Raw genomic sequence first — 17,070 nt, 5'->3', positions numbered from 1 at the left:
AAAAAAAAAAAAAAAAAAAAAAAAAAAAAAACCCAGAAGCAGGAAGGTCATGGAAGGTGCTGCACTGCTGGCTTTGAAGATGAAGGAATGAGCGTGGCTTCTGTGTGATTTATTTATTGTATTTATTTTATTTTTTAGAGACAGGCTGTTACTTTACCACCCAGGTTGGAGTGCAGTGGCGTGATTATAGCTCACTGTGGCCTCAAACTCCTGGGCTCAAGCAGTTCTCCTGCCTCAGCCTTCCGACTAGCTGGGACTATATAGGCTCGTGCCACCAAGCCCAGCTGAGAGTAACTTCTAAAAGGCAGAAAAGGCAAGGCTCACCTAGAACCTCTAGGAAAAAATGCAGTCCTTAAGACACTTTAATTTTAGCCCAGTGAAACCTGTTTTGGACGACGACTAATTCTGTAATTATTACTGTAATATTAGAACTGTAATAATACACATATGCTTATGTAAATTCCTACTGCAAATTCTTCTACATATACGTATCATACCTTTACTTTAGTCCACAGTTACCTACATGAAAAAATTCAAGATAAAGTATTTTTTAAAAACCTTAGAAAAATATCCACCAAGAAAATGAGCTATTCATAACATTACTGAAATTCCTAACTTCAATAAAATTTGCTGTGGCTATCAGATTGCTAGGTCTTCAATAATTACATGAAGATGTTTAATTTGATATTATTTTTAAAAACAATACTAAAGACCCAAATTAGTTTGTATACTTACAATGTAAAATAACTTTGAGCTCAACCAGGAGTTTTTTTGACCCTCCGTGACTTGTTCCTGGAAGCTTTTGCATTGCTTCCCCTTTTTTATTCAATATTTCAATTCTTAATGCACCTATGAGTCAAAAATTAAAAGTATCTTAATTACACCCAAAAATTTGCTGAATCTGCCAAATCTTCCCATTGCATTTTAATATCTCATGAGCTTTTACATATTGGAAATGTAAGACAAAAGAAAAGCACACTTTTGGTATTAGAAAATAAACATACCAATAGGGGTTCCAGCAGGCCTAATCTCATTAGGCAATAATTCATCTCCTTCAGGCCAAGTTACTGACAATCTATCAGGGAGCCTGTTATGAAACCAGTATATTAATGTTCCACAAACTTTGTTAATTATGATCTTAATTAAAAACATACAAGTTATTAGAAACTTAAATATTTATTGCTGATCTATTTTAAAAGGTCAAATCTGGAATTATTTATGATTAATAATCTAAAAAAGTTTTTCCTCCCTAACCATTCCTGTGGCTACTGGAAAAAAAAAACCTTTTGGAATTAAAAGTCAGAAACTGTTAAATTTTATGATTTTTTTTTCCTACTTGTTTATAGTACAAGTTACCTTTAGAAGACAGGATAACCCCTAAGAATCAAAATTCAGTAAGAATCCAAATGATTGCATTATTAGCTATACAAGAAGAAAAGCCACTTTCTACTTCCTTTTTCTTCTTTGTAACTCATTGATAAGGTCTGGCTCTGTGTCCACATCCAAATATCTCAAATTCTAATCCCCACATGTCAAGGGAGGGACCTGGTGGGAGGTGACTGGATCACAGGAATGGTTTCCCCCATGCTGTTCTCTTGATAGTGAGTTCTCAGGAGAGCTGATGATTTTTAAAGTGTTTGGCAGTCCCCCCCTTCCCTATCTTTCTCTTCTGCCACCCATGTAAGACATGGCTTGCTTCCCCTTCCCCTTATGCGATGATTATAAGTTTCCTGAGGCCTTCCCAGCCATGCACGACTGAGTCAATTAAATCTCCTTTCTTTATAAATTACCCAGTCTCAGGTAGTATCTTTACAGCATGTGAAAACGAACTAACACACTCATCTTTACCTCTCAGCATGTATTGTAATATTCTAGTTGGAGGCCAAACTGAGTTTTTTAAAAACATGTTAATCATAGTGCCTATAAGAGTGACACTTTAGATATATAAGATTTCCTTTTTTGTCTACAAAACAAATGCAGATTTCTGTTTGTATAACTAGACCTCTTAATTTTTTTTAACAAGAAGTTCATCTCAATAGGTACAATATCTAAGACTACAAATGCCCTAACAGCAGAGTAAATGACATCCTCCAAAATACTTAACAGCACAATTCTTTTCAATTTTTCTTATTTTTGTCATGCACCTTGAAGTGTGCCTTACCTTGCCATTTCATCTTCTACATACTTTTTAACAGCTTTCTCAGCAACTGTCCTATCCAGCTTTGCAATTGGCACAGTTCTTACTTCATCATATAGTGCCTGAGGTTCCTGAATAAATAAATTTACCAACATTTCAAAGAAAACTATTTAAATCTAGCTATAACAAAAACAAATACCCATTTGTTTCTTCCAAAGAAATATATTTTATCCTAATTAAGTACATAAATAACAGTAGCTATTCTTACATTACACCATAGTGTTTGTTTATATTTTTTACATAACCTCTGTAGTCCTAACATATCAAATATTAACAAGAAAGCATGGTATAGGGAAAAAACGCACTCCAGTTTTGTAGTTACTCATTCCTGAGATAGAATTCTGGTTCCAATGTTTACTAGTTAGTGGGCCCTAGAGGAAATACGACTTTATAAAATTAATGTGGTAACTAGTTATAATGTATATATGTTTACAAAAACTGAGCATGTTAAATTGTACAGATTATTAAAAACATCAACTATGACACATAAAATTCACACAAAACTATAACCACTTTATCCAATGTAAAACTAGTCACAAACAAAATATACTGTATCTTAACAATTACGCAAGAGTATTTCAGTATTATTACTTGCTGTCTTACCACTGCAATTTGAACCTCTCCTCCAGTAGCATATACTTCTCCATCATGATCACCATAAAGAAAAAATCTTACTATGCTTCCATAAAAGAGAGGAAGTGTCTTGATTGTCTTGACCTAATATTGTTTTTTAAAACAAAACTTCAGTATTAAGATTTACTAAGAGAAACAGGCTTAATAATAATTTCACATAACTTCTTTATTACAAAGTAAAAAACCTTGGTAACTATCATTATAAAACTAATGAAAACCACATTCTAATATTCAAATAAAATTGTATTTTGAAGTTCTGTACTTAACAAATTGTTGTAAAAATACCGCAACTTCTTTATACAAATGTGTTAGAATTAAGCATGTGTCTTACAAGTCCATAATTCCTGCAAATTCAATTATAATGAATGCCAACGTACCCGAAACCTTTTTTCCCCCATAAAATTGTGCTCTCAGACGATGAACAGCAATTCATAAACTCGACAAGTTAACATTATTTTTCAAACACATCAGCTCAAAACTTGCGTATCATATTTCTTCTTACTTGGCTTAAAAAATCTAAGGCAAATTTCCACTACTCCAATTCAGAAAATCCCAACAAGGACTATAAGAATTTATCCACAACCTACCTTTCCTGCCCCATTTCTAAACTATTTCTCTTCACACATACAATAGGCAGCAGGACAACCCAACTCGTCTTACTACTTGTTTTTCTGCACTTACCTGTGCACATCTCTATGCTCAGATTATCTTCTAGAAAGCACTTTACTCCATCACCACTGAGCATTTGACTAAAATGATCACTCCTTTCTTCTTTTAACTCTTCACTTGGCTCCAGGGATGTCATATTCTGCTAGTTTCCTTCTACCTCACCAGCTTATCCCTGCCAGTCTCCTCTGACAGCTCCTCCTTTTCATTCTAATCACTAAATGTTGGGAAAGCTCCAGGCTCAATCCTTTTATCTCTTTAGCTTATACTCACCAAGTATAGGTGATCTCATCCAATTCTATAGCTTTAAATGTACAATGGTGTCTCTAATTTATGGAGAGAACAAACAGCCTTCTACCTGGTAATTATCATCTGTGTAAACCTCAGCCTCTACCCCTTTCAAGGTCCACACAAATGCTACTTCTTTTCTATACATGTGATTTTGCATGTTTTAAATTAAGCATTATTAAAAAAAGACAGTAAGTTATACCTACCAGCTGTCCTGCTTTGTATATCTTTCCATCCCATTCTATTGCTGCATATGTTGCCCAGGGACCTTGCTTTTTAGAAGGAAGATCAGGACGTGTAATTATTCCCTTAAAAAGCGTAAATTTTATTTGTTTATCATACTTTTCATGACAATCCTTCAGCCACAAAGCAAATTCTCTGTCAATTTTCATTCGCTGTTCCTGTAGAATTTTAAATGTTTTATGAAATATAGCTACTAGTAAACAAATATAACCATAAACATTTGTCATTTGTTTTATTTTTTCCTTTCATATACTCCAATTCAGAAAACCTAATAAAAAATTAAATATTCTGCTGAATCCTTCCCCTGTACACATTTAGGATATTTCAAACAAATGCATTACCAAAGAAGAAAAATTTGGTATCATTCTTAGAACCAAGGTCTCCATGGTCAATATCAACAATAAAACCTTCCTTTCCACCTTTAACTCCTAGGATACACTAAAAACTGATGAACCCTTACTGCCTGGGAGGAGAATTAGCTAGCTCCACAAAAGGGATGAGTGGAGGCCTTCTAACTGTAAACCACATTCTCAATGGGACGATAAAAATCTCACTGTGTATTAAGTACTTTATAAACGTGAATACAATATACAAACAGACAGATAGTAAATGTGCAGTAGTAAAATTTCATTGGGGAAAACAATTGAGAAAAAGATGCCAAAAAAGACTCCTTATGAAGGTGATAATGAAAAAAGGTTGAGAAACACTGCTATGCAAAATGTACTTCTTTTTAATTTTCTCTTTTATATATATAGCCTATTCAAAAAAACTCATAATATGAAAGTCAAGTGTATTCTAACAATACTTAAGAAGATGTGTTTTTGCCAACCATTCTTCACCCTGTTGGGAGAGAATAAGAAATCTCTGTTCAAGCATAACGTGTTATACACTTGTTTGATGCCTGCCTCTAGGACAATGAGGAGGTAAAGACAATCTCCCAATTACATGCTTTCACAGAGGACAGTCTGTAAAGTTACAGAACTCCATTCCTTCTTACGTACCTTACACCATAATATACCATTTCCAAAGAAAAGTAAGGCAAAATTAAAAATAATTCCAGCCTAAGTTTTTGAAGCTTGCTGTCAAGAAGGATACTATCTTAGTTATTAATAAATTTGATTTTTTTAAAGTTATATGAATGAAAAAGAAATATATATACATGGTGACGACTCAGAGGTCCAAAATGGTATACAGTTTCCAAGAAATGGCTGCCGCCCTTACTCCTATACCTAGGTTCCAACTCTTTCCCAAATCAGCAAATCATTGTCAGTTTGCCAGCTGACATGGAGATTAAATTATTAACTAGGAACCAGAAAATCTGACTACCAAAATGTTAAACTGCCCCTTCTAAAACTCTCAGGATGGATTCACTATCAACCAAATTACCAGATGCATTAATTCCAGACACTCAATAACAGTCAAAGTACAATTCAGTAGGCATGTCAAGTTAATCTAGGGGAAGAGTATGCAGACATTCATTTTATAATATTCTTTCAACTTTTCTGTGTATTTGAACATTTCTTTTCCTCCTTCTTCTTTTTTCCTTTTTTTCCCAAATAGGGCGTCTCATTGTATTGCTCACACTGGTCTTAAACTCCTGGCCTCAAGCCATCCTCCTGCCTCAGCCTCTCAAGTAGCCAGGATTACAGGTGTGAACCGTTATGCGCAGCTTGAATGTTTCAAAATTAGAACATACATATTTTAAAAGCACAGTGTAACAAAGGAATAGAATTAACTTATTCTGGATAGCTTTTGAAAAGACCCACTGCTCAATAAATGTTGGATAACTAACACCATAGTATAAATGAATTGTAAGTGTATAATAAAGGAGTAGTAACTCATTTTGATAAGGCCTTTCTCAGTGCATAATTCTTAAAAAGCGTCCTAATCTTCTATGATTCAGAATCTTTATAAGAGCAAAATTAATTTCAACATCTTACAGGAATGACTGACTACAAACACTATGTACTATGCACTGTATTTATTGCACAGCAATAAATTGATAATAAAATCATCTATTTCCTGGCAATTCGACATTAAACTACTGAAAGAGTAGTATCAAGTAAAAGTCTCTGAAGTCTGTGCACAGAATACAAGTACACTAGTATACTAGTTTCACTCAACTTTTTAACAAACTCCAAAGTGAAATCATTCTTGTTGTATCAACCAATGCATGTATTTTAATACCAATCAATCTCAAACTACCTTTTAGCTCAAAGTACTTCACAGTTTTACCCCATTTTTACCTTCAAGACTAGCTAAAAATCGCACAATTAGGTTATTCATGTACAAATATAGCCCTTAAAGCAAATACAATTATTCATACACGTTCTCATCAAGATGCTTCTGTGGCTTCTACTATGTCAAGGGCTACGTATTAAGATCTCGGCCGGGCGCAGTGGCTCACGCCTGTAATCCCAACATTTTGGGCGACCAATGCAGGCGGATCATCTGAGGTCAGGAGTTTGAGACCAGCCTGGCCAACATAGTGAAACCCCATCTCTACTAAAAATACAAAAATTAGCCAGGCGTGGTGGCACGTTCCTGTAGTCCCAGCTATTTGGGAGGCTGAGGCAGGAGAACAGCTTGAACCTGGGAGACAGAGGTTGCAGTGAGACAAGACTGAGCCACTGCAATCCAGCCTGGACAACAGAGTGAAACTCCTGTCTTAAAAAAAAAAAAAAAACTAATGAAGATACGTAAATTCTAGCCACACCTAGTCTAATTAGCTTAAAATTTTTTAGTTATGTGAACATTTGACTGCTCATAAAAAATTTATACATCATAGTCTTTTGATGCAAAATATCAACAAAAGCCTACACTGCTAGTGTCTTCTTTTACTTAAAAATAAAACATTTGCAAATATTCACAACTTTATATTTAAAAATCATACCTGTCCATTTAAAATCCTTGTAAAAAGGGTGTTCTTATCTTTCAATTTTAGCTCAAGATCCATAAACGTCAGTTTATTTGTGCTGACCTGGAATTTGTCATTAGTGAATAATGCACCAGATATTCTATTGTAGCATTCAATTGGTGCAAGCCCTCTCTTCTTAGGAGGAGTACACCAGTCAAAGCTTGAACAGAACAAAATGTTAGTTAGTAAAAAAAATTAAGTGGTAAAATATAATTTCAGCAAAATCAAACTTACTCTTCAACTGATGTATATGGTATTAATCGTCCATTCCAAAACATTCAAAATAGGCCTTTTCCCTCTGGCTGCTTTCTCAAGTATGAAACAATCATCATCATCATCTTCATCTTTTAATTCTAGATCAAAAGGGCAAATGGAACAAATTGTTTATTGCTAAAATGTGAGAAATAATGAAACAAACACATATGATCTTTCAAATTGCATTCTATAAAACCTAAAGGTAGTTTTATACTCTGTCCACAAAAAGGCAGGTTTACAAAGTGGTTCCACATTACGAATGGTGTCTGTCATTTAAAAGTCAGTAATTACTTACATACGAACTAACGTACTAGCTGCTGGGCCTGTCATCTTTAAACCTATTCATGAGGCTAAAAGAGTCTTACATCCAAAAAGATTATCCCCTATAACAAAATCCCTCCTTCCTACAAATATAGGCGCTAAAATCCTGTATCTAAAATAGTTTCACAATTTTATCAGAACTAGCATGTTCACATGAAAATCACCTGAGAAATCTGACATCTAATAGCAGCGAGTTTACCTAGTTTGAACAAATTAGTGAATGATGCTAAAATTAAGCTTACTTTTTAGAAATTTCATTTTCAGATTTAAGTAAGCATGAAAAATGTACACAGAACTGTAAGATATATTACTATGCATCAAGAGCATTAATTAGCACAATTTTCTATAATCTTATGTTTATTAGCAACACACTCTCATGTATCCAGATAAATTAGGATTAAACAACATGATCCTGACATATTAACATCTCAGCTAATGAACATTAGTTCACGCACCTAAAACAAAACCTTCTCCCTAAAAGCCCTCACAAGAAGTCCCTTATATACAAGGTGCTTTCAATCAAACAAAACCACTTTGCTCTTAGAGAATCCCTCTGATTGATCACTCAACTTACTTGCTCTTCTTTTTAAGGCAGCATTTGAAAAAATTTGTATCTTTTTCTATTAGCATACAAAAATTGGAAATAGTAAATTTAAGAAGTCAGAGACGGCCAGGCACAGTGGTTTACGCTGTAATCCTAGCACTTTGGGAGGCTGAGGTGGGAGGATTACCTGAGTTCAGGAGTTTGAGACTACCCTGGGCAACATGACAAAACCTTGTCTCTAATAAAATACAAAAAAATTAGCCTGGCATGGTCGTGGGCACCTGTAGTCCCAGTTACTCAGGAAGTTGATCCATGAGAATTGCTTGAACCTGGGAGGCAGAGATTGCAGTGAGCCTACATTGTGCCACTGCACTCCAGCCTGAGTGGAGCACTATTCTGAGAAGTTGCCCCAGTTTTTAAATTTGATCTTCACAACACCCCTAATGAGGTGTGAACTACCCATATCCCAGATAAGGAAACTAAGGTAGGGAGTAGTTTGTCCAACAGAAAGTGGCAAAGATGGGATTCAAATCAGAAAATCTGGCTGCAGACCCTAGAAAACTAACAATGTACTCAGGAAGTATTCTGAAAGAAAAAGTTTAATATTGTTAACCTATCAATTCAATGCAATCCCAATAATCCCACTAGAATTATTATAAGTGAATGTACGAAGCTGATTCCAAAGTTATCTAGAAGAGCAAAAGTATTCTCAGAAAGGAACAATAGTGAAAATGTTTTGTCCCAAACATACCAAATTACAAGATAAAGCTACAAGACAGTATCATTACTCATATACAAAAAAATAAATAGTACCTTATAGTAAAGAATCTAGACCTATGTACTTATGGGAACTTTATATTATAAAAGTTCTAATTATTGGGTAAATTATAACATTTAATAACTGGTGCTAAGAAACTGAATATGAATACCACATAGAAAATAATTGTTAAATCCCTATCCCTCTACTGGAAAAAAAAAAAAGGGGGGCCAGGTGTGATGGCTCACGCCTGTAATTCTAGTACTTTGGAAGGCCAAGGCAGGAGGACTATTTCAGGCCAGGATTTCAAGACCAGCCTAGGCAACATGGCAAGACCCCATCACTCAAAAATTTAAATAAATAAAATCCCACCTTACTCTACATACAAAAAAGGAAAACACAGATGCATTGACCATAAAATGACAACAAAATAAAAAAAGCTACAGATTTACATAATCTTGAGGTGTAAAAAGCCTTTCTACAGTAAGACAAAATCAGAAAGCAAAAAGAAAAAACTGATAGATATGACTGCATAAAGTGTAAAACTGCAACAAGGATAAAGAGAAGAGAACATATAAACGATTAATATGCATACATATCTAAAAGTTTGGTTTCATAACAGAACTAAAAGAGTTCATTAAAGATTTATTCATCTAGAAACGAACGTACATAAAAATCAGGAATTACAAAAATTACAAATACCTAACACCGTAAGACCTGCATAAGAAAAGTTTTAATATTTATTTTCTAACCTGAATAGCCCAACTGATAATCATTTAGAAAAACAAATCGCTGTCCCTAATCACAACTTCGTATTTTATAACTAAGATAACAGATTAACATACTTGATGGAAAGCATGGATCATCAGGGTAGGTTTCTCTATCATATAAGAATGGATGATAACGGATAATCCCTTCCACTACACCGTCTCCTTCAACATGAGCTTTGAATTCAAAACTGTCAGCTGCTGTGTTTACATACAACGTCTGCATGTCATCTTGTATTTCCCTTAGGTTGACAATCTTAGGTACCTTCCCTTTTTCAAACATAGAAATCTAAAATAAAATGAAACAAAATAATTAAATTCCATGGTAACTTTACTTTTGTTCTCAGCTATGATTCAACAATAGAATAAGCAAAAATTCTGTTTATTTGTACAAGTAATAATCTGGCTTAATGAAATATATATATTTATATATGAGTTAAACAGCTTTAAGTAGCATCTCAAAAAGGAATATACTACTAAAAAATATAATATAAGCAAAGAAACAGCAAATCAGAGCTGAAGGACAGAAAAGTCACAATAATTCAAGGTTTCTTGCTAGAGGTAGGAAGTGGGTCAACATTGTATGTGAAATTCTAACATGTGGGTTAGGGTATTGAGAATCCAATACTCAAATGCTCTGTGCCGCTAAATCTTGTCACCATCATACAACTTCTACAAACAAAAGGAAAGCTACGTTATCTCCCTTTTCCTCCATGCTTCAAGAGATGATTGACGTTCAGTAACAATGCATAGCTCTACAGAAGAGAGACAAAAAAAGATAAACCAAGCACTACAGTAAATAAAGGTTCAAGAAAAATACACCTAGGAAAAATCTCTTTAGTTGGATATCAAACAATCAAAGTAGTTTGGTAAAAAACAAGGAGAGAAGTTGTCTAATTATTGAGTGTTTTTATTAGCCCAAGTCATTTAGAACTGGAACAAATATCTCGTAATTTTAATATTTTAAGATGGATTTTCTCTTACTTCAATATCAATATTGTTGAAAGGTTCAACTTCTTTTGATGTTCGTATTTCATTTCCTTTTGGGCCATGAATATAGTAATGATAAATATGCCTAAAAGAGAGAAGAATAATTTCATACTTTTAATTCACATAAAATTATAGTTAATGTAATCTTCTATCAAAAAATTTTAACACTATTTACTAGGTATCAAGCACTTTATTAAGCATTTTTAAACACATATTCCATTTAATGGTAAAAACAATTGAGATGCAGGTATTATTGCATCTCATTTTACAGATACAGACCCTGGGGTGCAAGGAGGGTATGTAAGTTATCTGACATCACAGAATAGAGTTAGGGAGCTGTGGGCTTCACCTCAGGTCTTCCCAACTTTAAAGACCATATACAACACTTCCAAGAGGAATAATTCATCAAATAAATATAAACTAGACAGCAAGAGTCTATAATGCTACTTGCCAGGTACACTCCAGGAAGGACTCAATTATCAGGGGTAAACTGAATTCGATATCTAACCTCAATACGAGAATATCATTCTAGAACAGCAGTCCCCCACCTTTTTTGCACCAAAACCGGTTTCATGGAAGACAGTTTTTCCAGGGATGGGAGTTGAAGGGGGGTGATTTGGGATAAAAATGTTCTACCTCAGATCAACAGGCATTAGAGTCTCATAAGGCGCACGCAATACCTCACAAGCACAGTTCACATTAGGGTTCATGCTCCTACGAGAAATCTAGTGCTGCCACTGATCTGACAGAAGGCGGAGCCAGGAGATAATGCTCACTCCGGCCCACCACTCACTGTGGGGCCGGGTTCCTAAAAGGCCACAGACGGGTACCAGTTCACAACCCGGGCGTTGGGAACCCCTGTTCTAGAACATTCATCTCTCCTCTCCTATAGCACTGAGACAATCTTATCCTAATATTCCAAAAACAAAACTACTAAGTTTGACATCATCTCACTGAAAACCAACACTCTGGAAATCAACACCTCTTTATTTTTTAAGAAAAGGTTTAAAAAGATTATATTTTGGTAGTGTTGTTCAGGATTATAAAATACCATGTCTTTATTCACAAAATAGAAATTTGCAATATTTCTTCATAATAATTATTAGAGCAAGAGTATATTTAAATTATGTGTTAATGTACACTGAGTTCCTTCAATAAAAAGAAACTATAAAATAGCTAATAAAATAAGTACTTGAAGAAAACTGCAAAGTCCTATTTAAATACCTTGGGTAACAGGGATAATAAACAGAAATAATCAATAAGAAAAAAGGTATTCCTAAAATCAAATTTATTTTCCCATGAAAAAAATTTTTTAATTCTCTTAGCATATAATTATGTATAAAATTGAGACTCTCAAATTAAGAGCAACAGTCTTTTGGGTAAATGTAAAAAGATGCATTTTTAAAATATGAATTTTGAGCAGATGTACTCATTTTGCAAGTCTCAGTAATTCAGACTAATGCAAATCAGGGAAACAATACAGTAAATCGTATGTACCACATAGCTATAAAAAAAAAATTTGGGGGCTGGGCGCGGTGGCTCACACCTGTAATCCCAGCACTTTGGGAGGCCGAGACAGGCAGATCACGAAGTCAGGAGATCGAGACCATCCTGGCTAACACGCTGAAACCCCTCTCTACTAAAAGTACAAAAATTAGCCGGGCGCAGTGGTGGGCGCCTGTAGTCCCAGCTACACGGGAGGCTGAGGCAGGAGAATCGCATGAACCCAGGAGGCAGAGCTTGCAGTGAGTGGAGATCATGCACTGCACTCCAGCCTGGGCGACAGAGCAAGACTCCGTCTCAAAAAAAAAAAAAAAAAAAAAAAAAAATTTTAGGCCGGGCACAGGGGCTCATGCCTGTAATCCCAGTACTTTGGGAGGCTGAGGTGGGCGGATCACCTGAGGTCAGGAGTTCAAGACTAGCCTGGCCAATTACGGCGAAACCCTGTCTCTACTAAAAATACAAAAATTAGTCGAGTGTGGTGGCACGCGTCTATAATCCCAGCTACTCGGGAGGCTGAGGCAGGAGAATCGTTTGAACCCAGGAGGCAGAGGTTGCAGTGAGCTGAGATTGCGCCATTGCACTTCAGCCTGGGCAACAAGAGTGAAACTCTGTCTCCAAAAAAAAAAATTAGAGCCATTAAATAAATATTCCTCTGATTTGGTCTAATGGGATATAGAGTCCCTACAAGTTTTACTGGAATAAAAACACATGATTATTTTCAGCACTAATGTCATATAGGCACATACATACATATATTTTTTATTTTAATAGGCTTGATGCATTCATTCACTTAATAAACATCTGAGCATCTACCATGTAGCAAGTATTCTTCTAGTAGACATTGGAGACACAGCAGTGAATTTAACGACAAAAATAAATATATATGGTATGGAAGATTATGACAGGTGCTATGGAAAAGAAGCACAAAACGGGGTCATGGAAGTGATATAGTGCTCAATCTGACAAATTGTGAAGTTCATTTTTAATTTTATAGTATTGTCAAAATCCTGTGCCTCAAATAATGCTCAGTACACTAGAGATGATCTATAAATACTTACAGAATAAATGAATAGAGAGCTGTTTTAACACCAGTATCAGAGTACTGGATAATATCAGAGTACTGGGAAGAAAATGAGATAGGAGCAAAAAGGATACCAAAGAGGCTTCAATATATTTGTAATATTTTCAGTCTTAAAAAAGTTAAGTAGCAACATTTCCTAAACCAAATATAATTACTTACGCTAACTGTCGTGTCCAAAGGTGGAAATAATTTTTCAAGTACTGTATGTGTTCTGGTTGTACCCCTGTGACAACCACAGCAGTAAAGCTATCTTTTTCCTTCTCCTCTATGATAAGATTATGTAGAAATCTTTCCTCATCATTTGTAATGTGAACAGAATCAGAGGGCTACAAGAGTGAACAGAAATACAACAGATTAAATCATCTAAGTTATAATTATACAAATAGCTATTGCATCAAACTTTAATGTGATTTACTTGGAGTTTCACAAATAGGCTTCAGAAAAGCTTTTGGAGGAAACTGGCCCAATACAACAAACTGGCTGAGTATGTGACAACGCTGTGAAGACAAGGGAACTTTCACACAGACTGCTAAACTAGCATGCATAAAGAGCACCCTATCTTATAATGATAAACCAATTTTAGAATCATAAAGGAAAAGGTAAAGACAAATACCGAGTTTTAAAATGCCTTTAAAAATTGAGGACACTTACCCTAGGGTGGAATGAACCCTTGCTTGGGAGACCTACCACTTAACTTGGTCAGGACCAATGTCCAGCCCTCCACATTCAAGAAAACTACAGGGCAGGCTGGACACAGCTAGCTAAGCCCAAACACATTGTGCTTAAAGGTAAAATCATCCTGGACACCAGTCCACTTTCAGAGAAAATCTAAATATTCTCTGGAAGGGAGGTAGTAGAGGAATTTGAGGATAAAATTACAAACTTCTCAGTTTGTAGTATGAGTCTATGTTTTAAAAAATTGCAGGTCAGATGCGGTAGTTCACTACTGTAATCCCAGCACTTGGGGAGGCTGAGGCAGGCAGATCTCCTGAGGTCAGGAGTTCAAGACCAGCCTGGCCAACAAGGCGAAACCCCATCTCTACTTAAAATACGAAAGCAGCCAGGCGTGGTGGCACGTGCTTGTAATCCCAGCTACTAGGGAGGCTGAGGCAGGAGAACCGCTTGAGCCCAGGAGGCTGAGGTTGCAGTGAGCCAAGATCGCGCCACTGCACTTCAGACTGGGCAACAAGCATGTCTTAAAAAAAAAACAAAACAACAAAAAAAACATGGTATGTGCGCACGTGTGTGTGTGCATGTGTGTGTATGCGTATACAGTCATATGCCACATAACATTTCTGTCAACAATTGACTGCAGTGGTTGCATAAGATGATACAATATTGTAAAATTAGTGTACCTTTTCTATGTTTAGATACGTTTAGCTACACAAATATTTACCATTCTGTTACAACTGCCTGGGGTAACAAGCTGTACAAATTTGTACATTAGGAGCAGTACCCTATACCATATAGCCTAGGTGTGTAGTAGGTTATGCCATCTAAGTTTGTGTAAGTACGCTCTATGATGTTCACACAGCAACAAAATACCCTAAAGATACAGTTCTCAGAATGCATCCCTGTCCTTAAGTGATAGGAGACTATATCTACTGTGTATGTTGCTATATACATTTAAAAACTGTGGAAATAAAAACAGATCAAACTATTCTATCTAGGAAATCAGTTGATTTTTAAAAATAAGTATGTATGATTACTTGCTTAACTAAAAACAGTGTTACAGCTCTTTTAGAATTTGTCTATCAAATTCTAAAATTTCTGATTAAAAAATAATAAATCCTTAAGACCATACCCCTTCAAAACCATTCTAATGCATCTCTATCCACTAAATTGCTAATATCACAGCTACGATATATACAAGTAACATTTCATACACTCTGAGTCAGTAGATTAGTCTGAATTTACTAATGATGCAAATTCATTATCCAAATATTTATCAAGCATCTTCTGTAAGTCCTATGCCTCAACTTGGGCCTAAGGAAGACAGGTTCAAGATATATAAGACAGTGCCTTTGTGCTCTACAAATTCCATCTGGTAGGAAATCAAAAAACAAATGATTACAAAACAATATGCCATTATGTATGAAGATATGAACCAAGAGCTACACAGGTAAAAAGAGGGTGACAGGCACCCAGCAGATGACTGAATAATAACATTCCAGACAAATGAGAACATGAATTCAAGAGCATAAAGGAAATAAGGTAGTTTTAGGATATATGATAAACATATGATAAAAGATAAGGCGGGATGGCTGAATTAAAGCAATGGAAAGTGGGTGGAAGAGAGGATAGATGAAAGAAAATAATATAAAAGACAAAATTAAATGTGCTGAATGATTAACAAAAAGGATTACCAACTTTAACTGCATGGCTAGTGGATGCCATTAATTGAAAAGGGTAGTTGAGAGGGAGACAGGAGAAAGAAGGAATAAGAAAGGTTTATGGATAATATTCGATCTCTTTCTCTTAAGAGACAGGGTCTCTCTATGTTGCCCAGCTGGTCTTGAACTCCTGGGCTCAAGAGATTCTCCCTCCTCAGTCTCCCAAAGTGCTAGGATTACCGGCATGAGCCACTGTGCCCAGCCAATATTTGACTTCAAAGGTACCAAAAGTGAGTTATTCCTCAAACACCTAAGAAAGAACATCTAATTGAACCTGGAAATGAGTGTACTGGACATGATCAGTTGATATTTATCACCCATTCCTACTACCTTTTACTGTACTCTCTTGGGTTGCAGAGGTTGGAAGGAAAAAAAAAAATACTGTTTGGTTGTGGATGCAAATTAGGTTTCACCAATTAGACATACTAGCCAAAATCTGGATGCCAAAAATGAAGCAGAGGCTATTTCCTGAAGTTTCTTAAAGGTTTTCTGTTATCATACAAGGCACTGAAAGATCAGTAACCAGGTTTCAGGTTTAAAGTGTCAAAAGGCCACTGCAGCCCTAGTTATGGCCAGAAATTCTGTTTTCCAGTCGTGGAGCAACTGTGGCAGTGAGAACATTCCAACTTTTGGATCACAGATACAGCAGTGAGTTCCTGAATTACAGACCCAGTGGTGGTCCTCCAACTGAATGATTACAGCAAATGTTGCAGCATCCCTCCAGGATTAACTTCAGAGTCTTAGCATCATTCTTGAAGGCTTAGCCCAAAACTCATTCCTTTGGCCCTTCCAATAATCAGGTAACCATCTGATTCCCTCTGTTAGGTATTTTCTGTTTAAAGGGCCTAGGATGGTTTGTTTCCTTTATTGAAACTAGCATGTTTCAGTGTCTCAGTCTTGAGAAAAGTTTTCACATGAAACAGATTTGAGAGCTTTTGACATAAGTAGCAAATACACATCTTTAGAAAAGGCAAGACTATTGACTATAGAACAAGAACCACCAACTCCACCCACATACTGAAAACTGTTCACAGGTCAGAGATACAAGGCCAACAAAAATAGGCTGGAAAACGACTGGTCATAAAAGGAAACGGACCAGGTACTTGTTGGTACCCATGAAATGTTTGTTGGGAAGAACTAAGCACAAAATACAGAAAAGGCTGGCAGAGAAATGGTGCTCCAGGAGACACAGTTCTATACAAGCTTCGTAATATGCACACAGTTTGGAAAACCACTTAAATTCTCAATTTCTATTTCTCACCAGTTTTATCATGGCAACTAATATTTCCACCATTATATTTTACAGGGCTTCGTGGTGGTTAAGACAAGATGGAATACTGTTATGTAAAAATATCAAAATATGCAATTTGTTAAGTAAATGAAACAAAGAAAGGCCGGGCGCGGTGGCTCAAGCCTGTAATCCCAGCACTTTGGGAGGCCGAGACGGGCGGATCACGAGGTCAGGAGATCAAGACCATCCTGGCTAACCCGGTGAAACCCCGTCTCTACTAAAAA

The 17,070-nt window shown here is 35.9% G+C and overlaps 1 protein-coding gene across 1 annotated transcript in view; it reads right to left on the bottom strand.

Moving 5' to 3' along the window:
* The window catches only part of SMCHD1 (structural maintenance of chromosomes flexible hinge domain containing 1), a 158,542-nt gene that overhangs the window by 102,254 nt on the left and 39,218 nt on the right, over window positions 1–17,070 (bottom strand). Inside the window, 11 exon segments of the mRNA XM_017854308.1 lie at window positions 736–849; window positions 1,005–1,087; window positions 2,162–2,268; window positions 2,801–2,914; window positions 3,991–4,185; window positions 6,921–7,104; window positions 7,179–7,220; window positions 7,222–7,297; window positions 9,667–9,877; window positions 10,573–10,663; window positions 13,322–13,488. Of these exon segments, the coding sequence (XP_017709797.1) occupies window positions 736–849; window positions 1,005–1,087; window positions 2,162–2,268; window positions 2,801–2,914; window positions 3,991–4,185; window positions 6,921–7,104; window positions 7,179–7,220; window positions 7,222–7,297; window positions 9,667–9,877; window positions 10,573–10,663; window positions 13,322–13,488 (1,384 nt within the window).

The sequence above is a fragment of the Rhinopithecus bieti genome, unplaced genomic scaffold (assembly GCF_001698545.2).
Source record: "Rhinopithecus bieti isolate Rb0 unplaced genomic scaffold, ASM169854v2 scaffold_36410, whole genome shotgun sequence".
In the NCBI taxonomy this organism is placed as follows: domain Eukaryota; kingdom Metazoa; phylum Chordata; class Mammalia; order Primates; family Cercopithecidae; genus Rhinopithecus; species Rhinopithecus bieti.
This window is presented reverse-complemented; position numbering and strand designations above follow the sequence as displayed.